The sequence below is a fragment of the Pezoporus wallicus genome, unplaced genomic scaffold (assembly GCF_028554395.1).
Source record: "Pezoporus wallicus isolate ANWC-B61680 ecotype Strahan unplaced genomic scaffold, APGP_CSIRO_Pwel_v1 contig_5418, whole genome shotgun sequence".
In the NCBI taxonomy this organism is placed as follows: Eukaryota; Metazoa; Chordata; class Aves; order Psittaciformes; family Psittacidae; genus Pezoporus; species Pezoporus wallicus.
Genome location: NW_026640709.1, coordinates 3,129,979 through 3,149,207, shown reverse-complemented (window position 1 = coordinate 3,149,207; position 19,229 = coordinate 3,129,979). Strand labels below are relative to the sequence as shown.

Here is a 19,229-nt window from a genome sequence, read left to right as displayed (position 1 = left end):
TGAAACTGAAACTAACATTGTCATATCTCCATACACAGCTTGTGCTTACTGTAGGACTCCTCGCTGTAGTAGTGTATCTTTACACTGTTGTGGCATTCAACTTCTTCCGCAAGTTCTACAACAAAAGTGAAGATGAAGATGAACCAGACATGAAATGTGATGACATGATGACGGTAACTAAAATATTACTGGCATGCTTCAAATTTCATCCTGAATCTTAAAATGGATACTTAAGATAAAATGATAAGCAAGCAGGGATGCCTCTGATGTTAAATCCATGAGTCTATTCTTCTAAACTCAGCAGTAGATAGGTGACACTTAAAAGCATAGGAAGATATTCTGGATTTTTGTCCTATATTCTGTGGTCTATGATTTGCTGCAACACCTTCTACATTTGAAGATGGCAAATCCTTGAAGTACAGGGGAGAAATTTCATGACAAACTGGTCAACTCTGCAAAAAGAAGCTGTGTTGTACAGCACAAATAAACCCAATTTGTTCTTCATGTTTGCAAGTGTGCAAGCTCTTCCTATTCTTATTTCAGTTATATAAAGTATATGATGTTATTAGCACTAATTATAAAAGCCTGTTCCAAACCACTTACAACTAGTAATTTAGTCAAGAAGTAAGAAGTCAAGGGTGAGTAGAGAAAGGAGAAATTAAAAGTTATTTATTACCAGTGATAACATAATGCAACTAATTTCCCTTCTGGCTTCTACCTGCTACCACAATGTCATGTCGTATTAAGACATATGCTACAGATACGTATTACAGTTTGAAGAGGTTTTGATTTTCTTACTGTCAACAGAAAACAGAACAAATTAGGTATTAAAAATGTAATATTCAGAGTTTGAGGCCAGCTAATTTCTTCCATGGAAAAGTCAATCTCTGCCCTGTGCTGTAAGCCAAAGATAGAATAAAGCCCCTCAGAACAGAGGTGTGTCACGGACTTCACAAAATGATCTTCCCTATTCTTGGGCTTTCTTTCAAGCACTGAGTGCTAAGTCAGATGTGCAAATGACAATTATGAAATATGCCCAATCAGTATTATTTAACTGGGCCTCTCCAAGTTGGATACAATCATCTGGTCATAAAATAAATGTAGGAGTATTTGGAATAATGAAACTTTATTACATCTATATTACATTTTAAACCACTCTACCAAGTGAGGTAAATAAATCTCAAGTTATGTTTTTAAATATGATTAAACTTGTAACAGCATCTTACATGAACACTAAAGTTGCATTATAAAAATGGATGTATGTGTCTGTTTAGTGTTTGCTTAAAAAAGACCAGATTTGTGAGGTTTTATGCTGATTATTTAGCACCAGCATTGATTTCCAATGTGACTTCAGAACACTGGCTAGGCTTAAAGATTTCTGTTGGGTTTAACCCACTGTGTGATTGAAGGTGGTTTACAAGATTCTGTAGCTGACTGATACATGAGGAATGATAGTATGTGTTCTTTTTTACTGTAACTTGTGAAAAGAATCAGCAGAGCAGGATCATTTTTCAATAGGGAAACAAAATCATTCACAGTAAATATATCTGTAATTTTCCTCTTTTTTTTTAGTGTTACCTGTTCCACATGTATGTGGGCGTAAGGGCTGGTGGTGGCATTGGAGATGAAATTGAGGATCCCGCAGGAGACCCTTATGAAATGTATCGAATTGTCTTTGACATCACATTTTTCTTCTTTGTCATTGTCATCCTACTGGCCATTATTCAAGGTACTGTCACTTACCTTGGTAGAGACTGTTGGAATTTAATTTCCTTAAGTTCTGCAATATATTTAAACCGTATTTGTGTTTGAGGTAAATTTATCAGTATATTGCTGTAAGGAGTTATTTCTGAGCTGATAAAATCATTAATTCTGAAAGTAATATTTTTTTACTTAATCCATAAATAATGCATTGTCTCAGGTTCTACAAAACGACAAAGCACAAGAAACATAACTCAACTGGGTTACGGTGTTTATGAACACTGTGACAGCTATCCAGAATTGATGAAGTTTGTGCAGGATCACTGTTCTTCCATTGGTAATAACCATTTAAACTTGGAGAGCCTTGCTTGTAGACACTTTTCATACCTTTAGCTTGGAACCACCACAGCTGTCTGTGGAATGGAGACCTTTCCCTTGAAAAAGGGAAAGGACATGGAGAAAGTCACGATGGCCACATACCCATTTCCTCCTTTCTTTAGAGGACAATCTGCAGTTTTAATTGGTTTGAAGCTGTGGTTTACAGAGAATGAGACCTTCCTTCAATGACTTTGGTATGCAACACTCATTGTATAACCTGACCTAAGGCTGTTCAGAAGAAACACCAGTTTATGGCGATCTGGTGGCAAAGAAAAATGTAATACATCTATACTGAGAAAAAATTAGGAATGTCACAGTTCCAAAATGATCCAACTCTATTCTTAGCGTGTTTGAAGTGGCAGAATGCTGCTCCGAACTGGCTGCAGGGGGCCTGTGGGAGCAAAGTTGTCTTTGTGCAACGAAAGCTGAGATGAGTTCCAAGAGAAGGAGAATGAAAATTAAATTCTTTCACAGGAACAAAAGAGATGATGTTATGGAAGCTTAAACTGACCAAAATATAAGACCAGAAAAGCCTTTTCACTCTGAATATTGTACTTCTATGTAAGAGAAATTGTTCCTGCTAGGAGCATTGCATAAACACTTCCAATGTCTGGAAATTGATAATTGTACCTTGAACTTTTCAACCTAGACATAAGTAAGCTAAACTCCAAAGACAATGGAGGATATCTGGCAGACGTTACTTGAAATATGAAAATTGCCAAGTGCGGAAGTGTTGCTACTTTTCTATTTGAAATAGGTCTGATCATTGATGCTTTTGGTGAATTAAGAGACCAGCAAGAACAAGTGAGAGAAGACATGGAGGTATGAGGACGCACTCTACATTTTTCATTATTCTTACTCATCTAGATTGTAAATAGTTAAAATAGTGTCTTTGAGATAAAATTGGTTTGTAACCACAACTTGTGTTTCTAGACCAAATGTTTTATTTGTGGAATCGGCAACGACTATTTTGACACAACCCCACATGGCTTTGAAACACATACGCTGCAGGAACACAACTTGGCAAACTATCTGTAAGTATATTTTACTACTGGAATTACAATAAAGAGACCTTTCCACTCCAGAGTAATTTAGATCCATGCATTGCTGACAAAAAGACAGAATTCTGTAGAACTGGGGAGTATCTATCTCCATTCTTTCCTGATCTCCCCTCCTCTACTCCATACCTATGACTAACTTCGTCATGCTCCTACAAGAGCTGCCTTAGTGGAATGACGTGTGAAGGCACATTAACTCCTCATTCCTCTCAAAGGAAATCCAGGTATGTGGAATGATAGGGAACAACAATTTAATAATTTAGGTTGGTTTGGAAGTTTTGATTGTGACTACTGGGGCTTGGTAATGTTGGTGACACCACTGAAAATAGCTTCAATTTGACAGAAAGAAAATCCAAACAAAAGCATTTCAAGAACATTCCTGAAAGATAAGCTACAAAACAATGTATAAGTCTACCCTATAGTTCTTTAGTGATAGTGCAGCTTTCTGAAACCTCTAAGCAATCAGGAGTTGTATCTGTTTAGACTATTGCCCAATCTCCCAACACAGTGATCTTCTACTTTCATTAGTAAATACAGAGCAGATCAAAGAGGATATTTAAAAAGTTACTTGGTCATGCAACAATGCTAATTACATGAGCATTGTGCCAGAAGAACTAAAGGAGCTAAACTGGTGGCATCTTATAGATGTCTGGCTTTGGAAGGCTGCATCTGAACTTTTTAAATTAAAAAATAAAACCTACTTGAGCCTCCTGGCATGGAGGCTGCTTTACTCCTTGCATAGCAGCTGACACTGCAAAAATCAATGTGCATTACTTTTGTGAGGCAAATTTCCATGAACATCCATAGTTTTACCAGCCAACAACCTCCAAGCTTTTCTTACTATACTGAAATGGTTAATTGGTATATGGGAACCTGCAATTCACAGTAAATTCGAAATGGCCATTTCCTTAATATTATATATATAGTGGACGATCTTTTTAACCAGGTTGCTCTTTAATTATACAAATGCTAGTCAGTGTACATTACTTTCTTTATAATGAAAGCACATACCAAGTTTAACTAACTCGAAAGGCATGGCATGAAAAGTGGCCAGCCACGAGTTTTGTTACACAGAAACAGAGCATTGTTAGTACTCTGCATCCTTCCTAATTAATTGAAGCTTTCTACATTTGAGTAAGCACAGGGATCTGAGATAGCCAAGTTCAGCTTATGAGCTGCATGGCCAGGTTGAGCTTACGAGCTACATGACATCAGTGTTTGGAAATCTTGGTGCAGCTGAGGATTTGCCACACTTCTAAACTTCTTGCATAGTAGCCAACTTCTTCCAAAGTGAAGTGGTGGAACGTATGTGTATAGGAGTTGGCATATGCCTAATTCAGGTATTGCTCCTAGCACCAAGATGAAGAAAATGCTAAACTTCATTTTTCCACTTCTATATGTCTTAAATCTTTAGCACTTTTACAGGAGACGTGCTAGAGGATAGAATTTTCTCCTTTAGCATAAGCAATATCATTACTTCACTGATAGGCATAATCTCCTTCACATACCCCAGGCTAGGAAAGGTTAGGCAGAGATGTTTTCTGCATTAATACCTGCTTTCTTCATGTGCTTCTTTCAGATTCTTTTTAATGTACCTCATTAACAAGGATGAAACTGAGCATACTGGCCAGGTGAGTAGAAAAGAAATTACCCTGTAGCGTGTAGCAGCCTTGTAGCTCAGTACCACCAGGTGGAACTGATGTACCACCAGGAAGTGGGGATGATGCCACCCTCCCTGATTGTTTTCTGCAAGTGAAATAAAAGGAAGGGTTAAAAAAAAAAAAAAAAAAGAGGGTAGAGGAGAAGGCTGCAGCCCTGTGCTATTCTACCCAGAACTGTGGTAGCACTGACCCAAAAGTGGGTCAGAACTCTACTAGTTACCTTACTGTCATCTTATCTCTGAAATGAAAGCCTGAAATATCCAGTTGTAATTTATCCCCAAAAGATTAAGTAGTTGCTATATTTATAGTCTAAATCAATCTATAGATAGGTACATGGATGTGCATTCAATGTTGTTAGGCCCTAGGTGTAAATAAGAGATAATTAAATCCTATTTATTTTCTTATTTATCTCATCTCAAATGAGAAGCTGTTATGCAAACACTACAAATGAACCGTACACTTCAGTGTTTTCCAAGCAAACTGAACCACATTCTATCTATACAAATTGTGTGCAGGTTTGCTCTGATATAACAGACTGATTAACTTACATGTATGCAGTATTTTTCTAATAGGGCTTAAATTTCAGTAGTACTGAATCGAGAGAAGTGCAGAACAATACTTTCACAAACATTCTTGATATACAAGTTTTGAGTTTTAATGATGTCTTCACAGTTCTACTCCATGGTCATAGGCATAGTATCTTGTTATTGTCAAACAGCACTAACTGCAGCAAGTCTGTTAAAACAAATACTCTCTTTTTCAGGAGTCATTTGTGTGGAAGATGTACCAAGAAAGATGTTGGGATTTTTTCCCAGCAGGGGACTGCTTCCGGAAACAGTATGAGGATCAACTTGGCTAATACCACAAAACAAATTATTTCTTCATTAACTATTAAGATCCAAGATAGAAAAAAAAAACCCTTCTTTTCTATTCATGACATAATTTCACATCTTGTATTTACTTTAAATGTCTTTAAACTTCAAGACATACATAAAATGTGATACTATTTCATAGGCTTTTTGTACCTACTACATATGAAACAGGTCTTTTGTTGGAATTTTCACTGGAAGAGAGAAAGCTATGCTGGGTTAAGCCTTCCAGTTCAAACATGATCTGAAATTATAGCAATTTTTTAACCACGTCATTAACCTAATGCTTTGGCAGTGCAGTTGAAAGGGCTACAAGGTGTCTTAATTGCATATTTGACATTTAAGAACTTGAACACCAGAGGCCATGCCTCAGAAAAAAATACTTCTTTTAACTAACTGCTGTCCATTTATTCCCCCCACTATTTGCTAGTGAATGTATTTTAAGATACAGCTTGAAAAGCTTTAAGCAGTTAAAAAGAAAACATTTTCAAACACTTTGTCAACCTTGAAACATTAAGTGCCTTAAAACCTCTGTAGACATAGCTATGCAAACTTTTTATTTATGTTAGTGTTCTAGGTGAACAGATCCATTAACTGTATTGCTTTTCTGTCTTTCTGTATGAAACTGCACTTAAAGTTTGTTTATACACTACCTTCAATGACAGCTTATTAAATGCTGCTGTTAAAAGACATACACTGTATCACAATGAATACAATTTAAATCTTAGGCCAAAATAAAACAATGATTAATGGTCACCTGCAAGTAGAAGCTGCTAGAATTATGCATTTTTTTTCCTTCTAATAAAAAGTGCCCACTGCAATAAAGTATTATGAACCAAATACTATGTTTGCTATTGTCTTTCGCATTTCCCTACAGTATGAAGATGTGAAGTGAGGATGATGACTAAAAACACATGTATTCATTCATCATTCATAGTTTTATTTTTAAGGACTACATAGAGCAAGTACAAGCTGAAATAACTTTCTCTTGGATACAGTGTAACCTGTATCTTTAGCAAATCCTAATTTCATCACAAATTTTAGACCCTTCTAAGAATATTAGACAATTTTTAATCACATCTAGATTAACTCTCGTTGCACAAAATTTAAGGTACCAGCAAAGAAAGCTGGACCTTTGGCAGACTGAAAAAAAAAATAAAGTGAAATATAAAGGAAATAACAGGGAGATTAAAGAAGATTCAACTTTCTACCTAATGTTTGCTATATTCAGTTATTCACGGAAGAAAATCTGAGCTTCAAGAAATCATGCTGTCCAGCCACTCTTCAAGCTCTTCCTCAGTAACAGTTTTAGATGTACTTTGCTGTTGCTGTGATGCTGTACTCTTCTCTTCAGGCATATCTAGTTTTAAAGGGTCTAAAAAGTGAAAAGAACACACTTTAAAATCTCGAAGCAATTCCATACCAGCTCTTCATCCCAGATCATTTTACTTTTTAATATACAACTGACTCTATTTAAACAAAATCTCTCCTTAAGAATCACAATAAACAGTAGCAACAGTAAAAGAGATGAGACAGCTTAAAAAGCTCAAGCAGAGCAATGTGGCTTCAAGGCAGACAGGGCCTGGTTTGCAGCAGACAATAAGTGTTCTCCCTACTGCAATTTGTTGGCAATCCCATCACTGCAGAGGTTACTTTAATGTAGAAGAGCAGGAGACCACACCAGCAGATTGCCTTGCACAATTATTACAGCACGTTACAGTATGATTCCATATTCTGATGGCATTGTTTTCTTAATGATTTAAGCTGTGCTTTGGAGTGAAAAGCATGACCTACCACTGAAATAAAAGAGCACTTCAAGACTGTCTTCAGTAACAAGGTTTGCTATATATCCTACATGTTCAGCCATCTTGGGCTTATTAAGATAGCAAGACTATCACACACAAAAAAATCAAAGATGCTAAAGATTCTCTTAAAGCATGGTGGACTGGGGATGAGTAGTAAGCCACCTCCATCAAAACAAACAGCAGTGTAGCTTCCAACAATGCAAACAAAAGAAAGGGGTTGCTGATTTTTCTGAAATTGTAATTTTGCATATGTTTTGTTTCCATGCTAAACAATTTTATAAAATTGATGCTAGTACAGTTTGAAAAGAGCATTTATAACAAGCCATCAGAAATAGCTGTCAATTCTTCTGTATGCTATCAGCACAGTGAACTAAGGGCCAATAATGTTACATGAAAGCTTTACCATCCACTCTAAAATTCTCTAGTAGTGCTTTATTTTTGTTTTTTTTTAATTTTAAATTTTGCTGATTCACAAGACCAGTGCTGCTCTGCAGAAGGAACTTTAGTGGAGAGATAAAATTCAAAAGAAACAAATGTGTCAGAACATATCCTCAGGTAAATGCAGTATGACAGAGATGATGACAGCAGTACTTTCACTGGCCAATCACAAATTCAAAACATCACCAAAACAGAGAGCAATGTAAATTAAATAAGGGCATGCTGAGGAGAAAAGAGATCTTACCATTTTCCTTACAATCATTTTTCAAATTTTTCTCAGTTGATATGTTGTAGGATAATGCTTCTGACACAGGTCTGTTTTCTTTATCAGTGGGGGCATCTAGATTCAGGAGAAGATCAAGTTCTTCATCCAAATGGTCAGTCTCTTGCTTTGATAGTGGATGAACCCTCTGAAAGGGTTCTACAGTTGTTCTAGGACTATTTTTACTTCCAGGCTCTGAAGGAGCATCAGAATTGCCAGTCGCGTGGGACACCAACACTGTTTCACTTTGAGCTGGAGCCTGTCGGAACAGAAGCTCTCTCTTTTTGCCATCTTTGATAATTTTAGATTTCATCTGTGGGAGCTCTTCAGGTGTTGATGCCTAAGAGTACAAGAAAGTACTTGAGTCTTCCTGATGATTAACTCCCTTTTTACTATTCTACTTTGAAATGTAGTTTGTTTTTCCTCCATCTGACCCCTTACAAAGGCACAATGGATTTCAGCAGAATTGAATTCAGAAGTAAAATTACATGATGATACTTTCACCAAAGCAAGTACAAACTCTTTTTATCACTTATATCAGAATATGAGATTGTATGCTAAATTAGCAACTTCTATAGTGTCACAAATAAATACTTCCTGGAGAGTTACTCTTTAATTCTTCTCTCCTGAAATCCTATTGATACTCAGAATTTGGCTAGAAATATTATCCCGTGTTAGGCCTTCCCTCCAAAATTCCAGTCTTGAAAGCAAACCATACTACAGGTTGCTGAAAATCATTTAGCAAAAGTCACAAGTTATAGCTGCATATTTTTAAAAATGAAACCAAATTACAAAACATTATCACATAGTGAAACAAGAAGTGGCAAGTCATTTTTTAACCATGGAACACAGATTCTGCTTTTATCAGAATGTCCTGGCATTAATAACACTGCGCCGTATCTGATGACCACTTCACCAGTCACAATGCCAAGACAAAAGATAAATGTCATAACACACACTTTATAACGCTGACAAAAGTCAAAAACAATGACTAGAACTCTTAAGAAGAAAACTGTATTTGAAAGTAGCATTTATTTGTTTGAAAGTAGCATTTGATTCCCTTAGACATCACATCTGCAGATTTGTTTGAGCTCCCTTAAGAAAAAGCACTGTTGTGTCAGTCACAGAAGCATTTCATGTAACTACAAACAGAAGCAAAATTTATTCTGTAAGGGTCACCTTGCTTGAGCAGATGGATTTTTATTTTTATTTTTAATAGGAATTTTGGTTTAATATTGAAGTCTCACTGGTTCTCTGTCCTGGGTTCAGCAGTAGCAGTCATTTTTCTCCTTCTCAATAGCTGGCGCAGTGCTGTGTTTTTGACTTTCAGCCTGGGAACAACGCTGATAACACCGACGTTTTTAGTTGCTGCTCAGTAATGTTTACTCTGACCAAGGACTTTTCTGAGTTTCATGCTCTGCCAGGGAGGAGGGGAAGCTGGGAGGAAGCAGAGACAGGACACCTGACCCAAACTAGCCAAAGAGGTATTTCATACCACAGCACGTCATGCCCAGTATATAAACTGCGGCAGTTACCTGGAAGGGCTAGATCACTGCTCGGTCGGGCTGGGTATTGGTTGGCGGGTGGTGAGCACTTGTATTCTCTTCCCTTGTTATTTCCCTTATTATTATTATTGGTTGCAGCAGCAGTGGTTTGTGTTATAACTTAGTTACTGTGACTAGTGGAGTCCCTCAGGGGTCGGTGCTGGGACCAGTGCTGTTTAGTATTTTCATTAACGACCTGGATGAGGGAACTGAATGTACCCTCAGCAAGTTTGCTGATGATACTAAACTGGGAGGAGTGGCTGACACACCAGAGGGCTGTGCTGCCATTCAGTGAGACCTGGACAGGCTGGAGAGTTGGGCGGAGAGGAACTTGATGAAATTCAACAAGGGCAAGTGTAGAGTCTTGCATCTGGGGAAGAACAACCCCATGTATCAGTACAGGTTGGGGGTTGACCTGCTGGACAGTAGTGAAGGGAAAAGGGACCTGGGGATCCTGGTGGGTAGGAGGATGACCATGAGCCAGCAATGTGCCCTTGTGGCCAAGAAGGCCAATGGCATCCTAGGGTGCATTAGAAAGGGTGTGGGTAGTAGGTCAAGAGAGGTTCTCCTCCCCTCTACTCTGCCTTGGTGAGGCCGCATCTGGAATATTGTGTCCAGTTCTGGGCCCCACAGTTCAAGAAGGACAGGGAATTGCTTGAAAGAGTCCAGTGCAGAGCTACAAAGATGATTAAGGGAGTGGAACGTCTCCCTTATGAGGAGAGGCTGAGGGAGCTGGGACTCTTTAGCTTGGAGAAGAGGAGACTGAGGGGTGACCTCATCAATGTTTACAAATATGTAAAGGGTGAGTGTCAGGATGATGGAGCTAGGTGTTTTTCAGTGATGTCCAGTGATAGGACAAGGGGCAATGGGTGTAAACTGGAGCATAGGAGGTTCCATGTGAACATCAGGAAAAATTTCTTTACTGTGAGAGTGACAGAGCACTGGAACAGGTTGCCCGGGGGGTTGTGGAGTCTCCTACATTGGAGATATTCAAGGCCCGCCTGGACAAGTTCCTGTGTGATGTACTCTAGGTTACCCTGCTCTTGCAGTGGGGTTGGACTAGATGATCTTTTGAGGTCCCTTCCAACCCTTAGGATTCTGTGATTCTGTGGACTGTTCTTATCTCAACCCATGGGAGTTACATTCTTTCATTTTGTTTACACAAAGCATAAGTGCTGATAGAACAGCAGCCTGCATTACCTGCCATGTGACATGCCAGTCTCAATAAATGTACTTACTTATAAAACGCATTGTACTTACGTTTGAAGACCAAGTTCAAAGTAATCATTCTTGCACAGATTGTTTCACTTAAAATATTTGCATTTTCTTGTGAAAATTCACAGTATTACCTGCACAAGTTCAGCATCTACATTCAACCTCAGATGTAGAGGTAATTCCTGAAGGGCCTGGGCCAAAGACTGGCAGTCAACAGAAAGTGCCGATAACTGAAATATAATTAAACACATAGTATGGCTGTATTGAAATAAAAATGAAATAATAATGACTTAAATCATAGTTTTAAATGACACATGTACTAATTTAGTTTGGCTAAATTACCATAACAGCTAAAATGAAAATAATCACTTAAAGGTGTATATGGAATGCTCCTTGGGCAATGCCTTCAAAATCCAAAGCAGGAAATAGTTCTGCAAGTTGACAATGATGTAGGAGACATTACCAGCTGAAACATCTTTTAATCTGTGAAGCTTGCTATACAATGGGAATTGCCATTCTTTAATGAGTCGCTACTATTTTCTAAGCAATCGAACCATGTTGCTTGTAAGTAGCTCTACTGGTTTTACTGCCTAAACAAAATGGCCCTTTTTGTACTTCCCCATTTTTTAAAATGTTTCAACGCTTGAAAAAGCAACCAACTATAGCTACATACACTTCTAAAATAGTATTCAAGACAGATACTCTAATGCTGCCTAGTTTTGTAAAAGGTGGAAAAGCTACTTACTAACATAACAGGTATTGAAGTTACTTGGTCTCTTGGCCCTTTTCTTTTTTGGCTGTAAAGTATTAAAAACAAATTTACAGAAAATGGACCAGCAACATTTGAGGCTTTTAAAGGACACCTTGGACTTTGGTAAACTTAAACAGATTTCAAGCTCACATACGGCAGAAGATTCTGAGCATGTTAACCATTAATGAAAAAGATAATTTGATATCCATTACATGTTTTAAAATCTGAAAACAAAATGCTCAAGTTCAGTCCATACTCTCATTTTCATGGAAGCAGAGAAGCTGCTACCAAATCTAAAGAGACAAAAAACTGTCCCACTCAATGTGGTATAGACTAACAGAGACATTCAGACTTCCAAATGCTCATAAATTAGTAGAGAGTGTTTTGTGCCATATCCCGAGAGATTTGTCAAAGGAATTCACACTGCTCCTTCCCAAAGCCAATCAACAGGATGGCTTCTGACACCTGTACGCACAGCAAGAATGAGCATCAAAGACACAGTATGTTCTCATAGCATATTTACAAAGCTAAAAAATGACACAATGCAGTTGGTTCTTGTATGCAAATTCTGATTCTGGTATCCAGTAATGGTGTAAAAGGTCCAAACAAATTAACTATCTGATGGTTAGAATTTTTCTTCTTTACTAACAACTTTATTTTACAGTGGATATGTGAGCACCATCAAAGATGATTCACTAGTACAAGTAACCTCAAAAACTCTTTTAACAAGCAATTCACCAGTTCTTTTGACAGATACTGAAGATCAAATATGGTTTCTACATATTTGCAAAGCACAAGGATACTGTATGAATCCAGTTACATAAAAAAAAAGTGTAAATAGTCAAGTATCACTGAATAACATTTAAGTCCATTCGGGAAGAGCTAAGTATACTTGCCAAAAGATATATGTGAATGAACATTGCGAGTGAAGGTGGAAACGAAGATGGGGAAGAGGAGGAAAGGCTGAGGATGAAGGTAAAGAGGAATTCTGAGAAATAACATAATGGAAGAAGGAATTCAATATCCAATTCACTAGAAGTGGTGCTTCAATAAAAACAAAACAAACAAATAAGAAATAAACCTCAAAGGGATCAAAGCAGCATTTAACAAATTATACATGCTTCATGGCACATGTAATTACTTGTTCAAGAAAATAAGCAGAGGCATATTTTGTTGCTGTTAACTCATTTTCTACTGAAAAATACAAATTACTATTACCTGATACAGTTTTCATGAAAAAGAAAGATAGGGCAGAAACAAAAAGGGGTAATAGGCTGATGACGAGAGACAACGTGAAAAAACAGTGTTACGAAATCATTTGTGCCAGGATTCTGATGTAACATAAGAAATCAAAGAGAGGGTAATTGTGACTAGTGCAGTAAACTATTTCAAACCGGTGCAAGAACAGTGAAAGACATGAAACAGTTTGAAACAATTAATTTGGATGAGGCAGGATGAGTAACACCAATCTGGTAGGGACAGAGGCAGAAGAATGTGCCCACCACAGCACACTTCACAATGAGCCAGTCTCATTAGTGGCAGGCAGAAGAACATTGTGAAAACCATGGGCAATGTGCAACTTCACTCTGCTCACAATGGTGTTAGCCATTCAGAAATTAATTTGAGTTCAAATCACCTAAATGCTCTAATGCAAAGCCTATGAGGAGATTATGAAGAAATTAATATTCTGGACACTGACATCCTGCATATGAGGAGCAGGAAGAACTGTGAAGAAAAAAAAAACAACACAGTCACTGAAAGACTGCATCCCGCTGAACAAACATATGATGGTTTAAAAAACTGCACTTGGATTTATTTCCTAATTTTAATTTGACTTTGTGACTTTAATGTACCTTTAAATATCACTTCCCAGGCAATAACTAGTGTTAATATTTTAGGAAATAAATAGCAAACACTCAAGCACAGTTTTGCAGCAATTTTAAGAAAAGCTTGGAAGATAAAAGCATTTATCTTGCAATAATTTAGGTGACTTACATGAGGAAGGCAGCTGAAGAAATTAAGACACATCCCAGTATCCTTATATAGAAAACAGCTGACTCTCTTGCTTTGTCCCTTTTTATTCCAGCATAAATGATCTGCATCCAAATAATCTAAAATCTAGTTGGACCCATAGTAATTTTGGAGATTAAGTTGCAACCAGAGGATATAAACTGTTAATTTGAAAGAACTAGAAGAAGCTTCATAATCAAATATGACTATATTCATAGGTTATTTTTCTAAACCATTTTCTCTTTAATACCACTGAAAAAGGCAGGCTGACTTGATACATCAGTAAAGCAAAGTGAGTTCCTTATTCTCCTTTCACTGTATGGATTTGCTTCTTTTCCTCCAATGTTACTCAAAAACCTTGCCTGCTGCTTTGATTAGTCTTCAATAGGAAATAAATAAATAAGGACAAGACCCAAGAGCCTCCAGCATCAGGGACAAATTAATAAAAATATACAAATTAAAGAGTGCTATTACTGTATTAAACTATTGGTTGCTGAAAGCACAACTGCCTAGGTATTCTGTGCCAGGCGCCTATCCATACAAGCTCATTTGAATGATAATTCTGTTACCTGCTTATGGCACATGCTTTCTCTATCCCATTCCTTCTCATCAGCAAATCGGAACTGTGAAAGGAAATCTCCTACAGAAAATAAATAAAACACACATTTATTTTTTTTTAATAACAAGGTCTCTCCAAAGTTCCCAACCCTGCAGAAGTAAATTCAATGTCTCGTCTTCAACAAATTGGCATATAATTTTCATGCTGCATGCATTCACAATATTAAGCTTTTTTAAGCCAAAATTCCATAGAAAGATCTTTTCAACTCTTGTTTGCAAAACAGTACTGAAAGGTGCAACAAGTTCAAAACTGAATGAGGAGATGCTAGATGTCAACAAGCAAGATTTTAATTGAAAAGTCCAATCTGGCAACATACTAGGAACATGTACAGTATTCACAAAATGCCATGTTTTAAGAACATCTTTAAAACTGCTGTAGACAGATTTTCACTTATCAACATGCAGATCTCTTTTAAAATTGATAAAAATTGTCATAAAAATCAGTTTGTACACACCAAGTAAAGACTTCTTGTTGTCTGATAGCTAAATTCTCCAGACTCTCTCTTCCTAGAACTTGCCCCTACTCAGGCATGTCATCAAAAAATAGGCACTGAACCCTGAACTCCAGCTCATGTGCACAAGGGACCGAATTAAAAGACAGCCTAGATAGGGCTAGTTAAGATACACATATAATCTTAGTTACAGGATCTCCTAACCTCTTACCACATTCCTCCAAGACAGTAACAACTTCCTTTTACTATAGGGGAGCTTGGGTTATTATTTTGGTTTAGATGTAATATTTCTATTGCAGTTCCATGACAGGTTGCGAAAGTCCTATAAATTTACTCACTGAATAAAGAACGGGCAAAAATTCTAGGAACTCAAAAAAGATAGTAAGGTCTGTGACAGAGGAAACATGAAAGATTAGGGTTGCGAGATAATGGCTAAAGACTGAGAGTAACAGAAAGCAAAGATGGTGCTGATGCCGAGTATGGGACATACACCTTCCCAGACTATGCAGTTTAAGAACAAACAGGTGTTTCAGGAGTTCTATGGGAAAAACAAAATAAAACAAAAATAACAACAAACAAATCCCTTGTTGAATTATTGCTTGAAGGAGATGAAATTTTATCCCCAGAATTGCAGCTCACCTATGAGTCAGTAGGATTTAGCCCAGCAGTTAGTTGAGAAACAGCTCATTTTTTCCCAAGTTCTAACAGAGAATGAATGTGCTAGAGGAAGTTTTCAATGACATTAGCAACAACTGAGCATCTAACTTCCATTCGGCTCTCAACATCGAACTGCCATTCATAACTTCAGCAATTCCTGAATCATGCCCTTAATCCTGCATACGGAATCTGAACACGTAATGTGCTGTCCCCAGAACTGGCTTCTTTTCCACTGTTTTCCTGTCCCAAAACTTAACCAGAATTCAGCCTTTCAACAATGTTACTCAATAGTGCAATCATCAGCCAGCTTCTGTTTTGCAAACAGAATGAATAAGTAGTGAAAAGGCATAGAGATTTTCATATTTCTTTGCCAAACAATAAAAGAAGGGAAACTAACTATCCCCCAGCAGGCATGTAAAATTTATTGTCCATGGCTTTTTCTGTATCTGAAGTGCTTTTCCAATTTATTGCATTTTATGTATGCTCATGAGGTATGCAGTGTACCTGTATTCTAAACACACTAAGTACCTGGCATGTCCATCACTGTCATCTTAAAAAACATTCCAGCAAAAGTTCTCAGTTGAGTATTTATATAGATATTTATGACCATTACCATGTCCAGCTTGAATCTGCATCTCCCTGTCTTCATTAGGGTTATCCAACATTGGCCAACATTAATGGGTTGACATACAACCCTGCCTGGTCAGCGAGGCCTCGGTTTACATTCAATACATACAGATTTTACTATTTTGAAAATAACCAGTATCAAACAGTACAAGTGCAAATAATTATTCACTGAAATTAACAATTAGATATACAAGAAGACACCTAATTTTGCAAATATTTAGTTCATATAATTCACAAACACCATGTTCCATGATAGCTAGGTGTGCTCAGCAGTACAGAAAAATAACATCCTGTCTTTATGTATCTATCTGAAGACGCAAAGACTTGAGCACTCACAGTTGACTCACTGCTGACAAAAGTGCCTCCCTCTTCACTGCACACAGCACAAGAAGAAATAAATCCCTCTGTTTTAGAATATTTAGAATACTGCTAAGAAGTGATAACTAATGCTGAAAATTAAAGAAATTCATTCTTCAGTCTCATGACTTTAAAACGGGTATGAAAATGTGCAAACTAATTTCTATTTTAACAGTTCATATTTTAAAGGCTCAATTTAGATACATATATAAAGAAGCTTTATTGAAAAATAATTAAACCAAGTGATCCTCAAAGTCTTCATACTATCAGAACAAAGGCATAAGGATTTTCTTCTGATATCCCCAAGACTCCTTCAGTTCTTTCTCATGCTGAGTCACAAGGGAAATAAAGTTTCCTCTGTTCCTAAAAAAAAGTAAAATTTAACTGAAGAATTAGTCAAATGCTCTCAGTATCTGAGAATGACCAGATCTAAAGCAACTAAACAAACCTACTTCATCAGGAAAATCCACTGGGATCAAGAACTGGTTTATGAATCTCCACACTCAAAAAGTTGGTAATAACAGATCCTCAATTTGATATTGTATTGCTGAATTAAAGGGTATTACTTAAATGTAGTTTAACTGGGCTCTTTAAGTAAATTAACAAAGCATGTCTTTCAAATGGAAAAGCAATAACTACAATTCACAGAAGCACATTTAATGCAAATTAGGTTAATGAGAATGTTGGTCTAACCAATTATCTTCTCACGAAGTCCTCTACCCTGAAAATAACTTCCTTTTATGCCATGAATACTAATCACATCTTGCAGTGACTACAGTTCTTCCCAACATAAGAAAATACAGTGAATAGCTTTCGTTACTTACAAATATCACTTGGCCTTCAAATACAGAGCAGCTAAAAATAATGCATTTAAGTAAACCTCACACATCGTCTTCAGTAACATTCATAGTAAGCCTTAATACTGTTTATTGTGTAAAATGTAACTTTATTATGAAGGAACAGCAGATCTAAACCACCATGCTTTCCTACCACATCAATTTATTTTAAAGCTCAATTGATTTAAACAGAACACATTTCATAGTCTCAGTAGCAGAATTATCTCTTCATTTAAATAGTCACTAAATAGCAGAATCAAACAAATCCTACCTGTAATTTAATAAAATTTTCTAATCTGTGAAATTATGAGTCCAAGAGTTGAAAGTTTTTCTTAAAAACTGATTTCAGTAGAAAAACTTACATATCAGTGGAATCATTTTGTTCATATTAACTCTCTAATTCCTCAAAAACAGAAGACATAAAACATTACTGGAGACAGACAAGAAATATTCCGTATTCAGAAATTTTTCAAATTAGAGGGAAGGATCAATGTAACAGGATCCTTCTAAGACTACCGTGATTGTAAAGAAGCACTGCAAGGGCAAATATAAGACTCAAAACCATTTTTTTCAATCAGAATTTAAATTCTCCTAAATAAGTACCAATGATTTTGATAAATTTATTTGGGGTTTTCCAGCCTTTATTCACCTCTCATTCATTATATTTTGGGAATTCAATCCTCTGTCTTCAAATGTGTTTAGTCAGCTAAACAAAATGCAGCAAATTTAAGACAACATTATGCAGCTGAACCAAATAAACCACAATAGAAAACTACAACTACATTTGGGAAATTAGTAACAAGATGTAAAATATCTCAAAAAGCACCCTCGACCACACTAGTCAAAGTTCTTCCGGAGCTACTAAATTGATAATATCCTCTCAAAGGAAGTTCATCTTCAGAATTGATTTTAAGCAACTTTGCAAGTTTAACTTGCAAGAGATCCTTTTTTCTCTATATTGATCCCCAATTCATCACTAATGATATAATATCAAAATAAGCTACCTGCCTTCTCCACCAGTCTTCTTCATGGGCTGCAATAATGCAGGAGAAAGTAGATGTTATTTTAAGGTGAAAAAAAAAGAACCAGATCCTCCAGTCTAACACTTTTCTGCAGGAAAAAAACAATGAATTGCAGAATTTAGGCATGAATGAAGCTTGAAATCTTATCCAACATCAAGGGTTCATAAAAGACTGATCAACTTCTCTTGAGAAATTAGAGGAAGATAAGCAGTATATTCTTTCCCTTTTAATAGTGCAAGACTTCATGCTGAAAGTCCAAGAGACGAGCGAAATCTATAGATATAAGAAAAGGTGGGCAACTACTAAGTCATGAATTTTGAGCTAACTTAGGAGCATGAAACCTAAAACTTACCAGTCTTTGGGATTAATTAGGTATGAGTGAATCTTTCTCAAGCTAGAAGAAAAAGCATGAGGAAGAACTCTCATCCATCCATCCATCCATCCATGCATGCACGCCGTGGCCTGCTCTAACTAGAAGATTTTAAAAACAGCACACAAAGAGCAAGAACCACAGACTAGGCAATTTGGAACATCATCAGAATGAAAAGATTTATTTCTTCTTACACAGTGTTTCTACACAGTGCGATTTTCATATATATTATAGATATATTTATATTTTTTATGTATATATACATAAATTGTCTATCTAAAATTAATCCTCATTTTATATAAAAATCTCTTTGGATAAATACTACTGAAGACTTCCTTTTACAGGACACCTAATGGTTTTTCCTATTTTTCTCCAACAGAAGGAGACTTACATATATACAAATTCATAATATTCTTCCAACACTATGAACGTATGTTCTGCAAAAGTTTTATATGAATAATTTTATACACCTCATAAACAGATAATCATCCAGATATGATCGTTTTCCCACAACAAGGTAGCATACAATATTGCAAACAGACTTCTCAAAGACACACAGCTTCCAAAGTCTGTTCATGCAAGTTCTAATAACATCACT

General features: G+C 36.6%; 2 protein-coding genes across 8 annotated transcripts in view; one reads left to right on the top strand and one right to left on the bottom strand.

The window, feature by feature from the left end:
- Nucleotides 1-6,509, top strand: part of RYR3 (ryanodine receptor 3) — a 225,034-nt gene extending 218,525 nt beyond the window's left edge. For all 7 annotated transcript variants that reach the window (XM_057420110.1, XM_057420109.1, XM_057420108.1 and 4 more), the window contains 6 exons: nt 39-173; nt 1,573-1,729; nt 2,837-2,901; nt 3,013-3,113; nt 4,717-4,768; nt 5,562-6,509. In XM_057420110.1, coding sequence (XP_057276093.1) covers nt 39-173; nt 1,573-1,729; nt 2,837-2,901; nt 3,013-3,113; nt 4,717-4,768; nt 5,562-5,657 — 606 coding nt within the window. In that variant the 3' untranslated portion in view covers nt 5,658-6,509. The remainder of the gene's footprint in view (nt 1-38; nt 174-1,572; nt 1,730-2,836; nt 2,902-3,012; nt 3,114-4,716; nt 4,769-5,561) is intronic.
- Nucleotides 6,510-6,865: 356 nt separating this feature from the next.
- Nucleotides 6,866-19,229, bottom strand: part of AVEN (apoptosis and caspase activation inhibitor) — a 97,311-nt gene continuing 84,947 nt past the window's right edge. Inside the window, exons 3-6 of the mRNA XM_057420116.1 lie at nt 14,262-14,332; nt 11,066-11,161; nt 8,155-8,512; nt 6,866-7,042 (exon numbers count right to left, since the gene is read on the bottom strand). Coding sequence (XP_057276099.1) covers nt 6,924-7,042; nt 8,155-8,512; nt 11,066-11,161; nt 14,262-14,332 — 644 coding nt within the window. The 3' untranslated portion in view covers nt 6,866-6,923. The remainder of the gene's footprint in view (nt 7,043-8,154; nt 8,513-11,065; nt 11,162-14,261; nt 14,333-19,229) is intronic.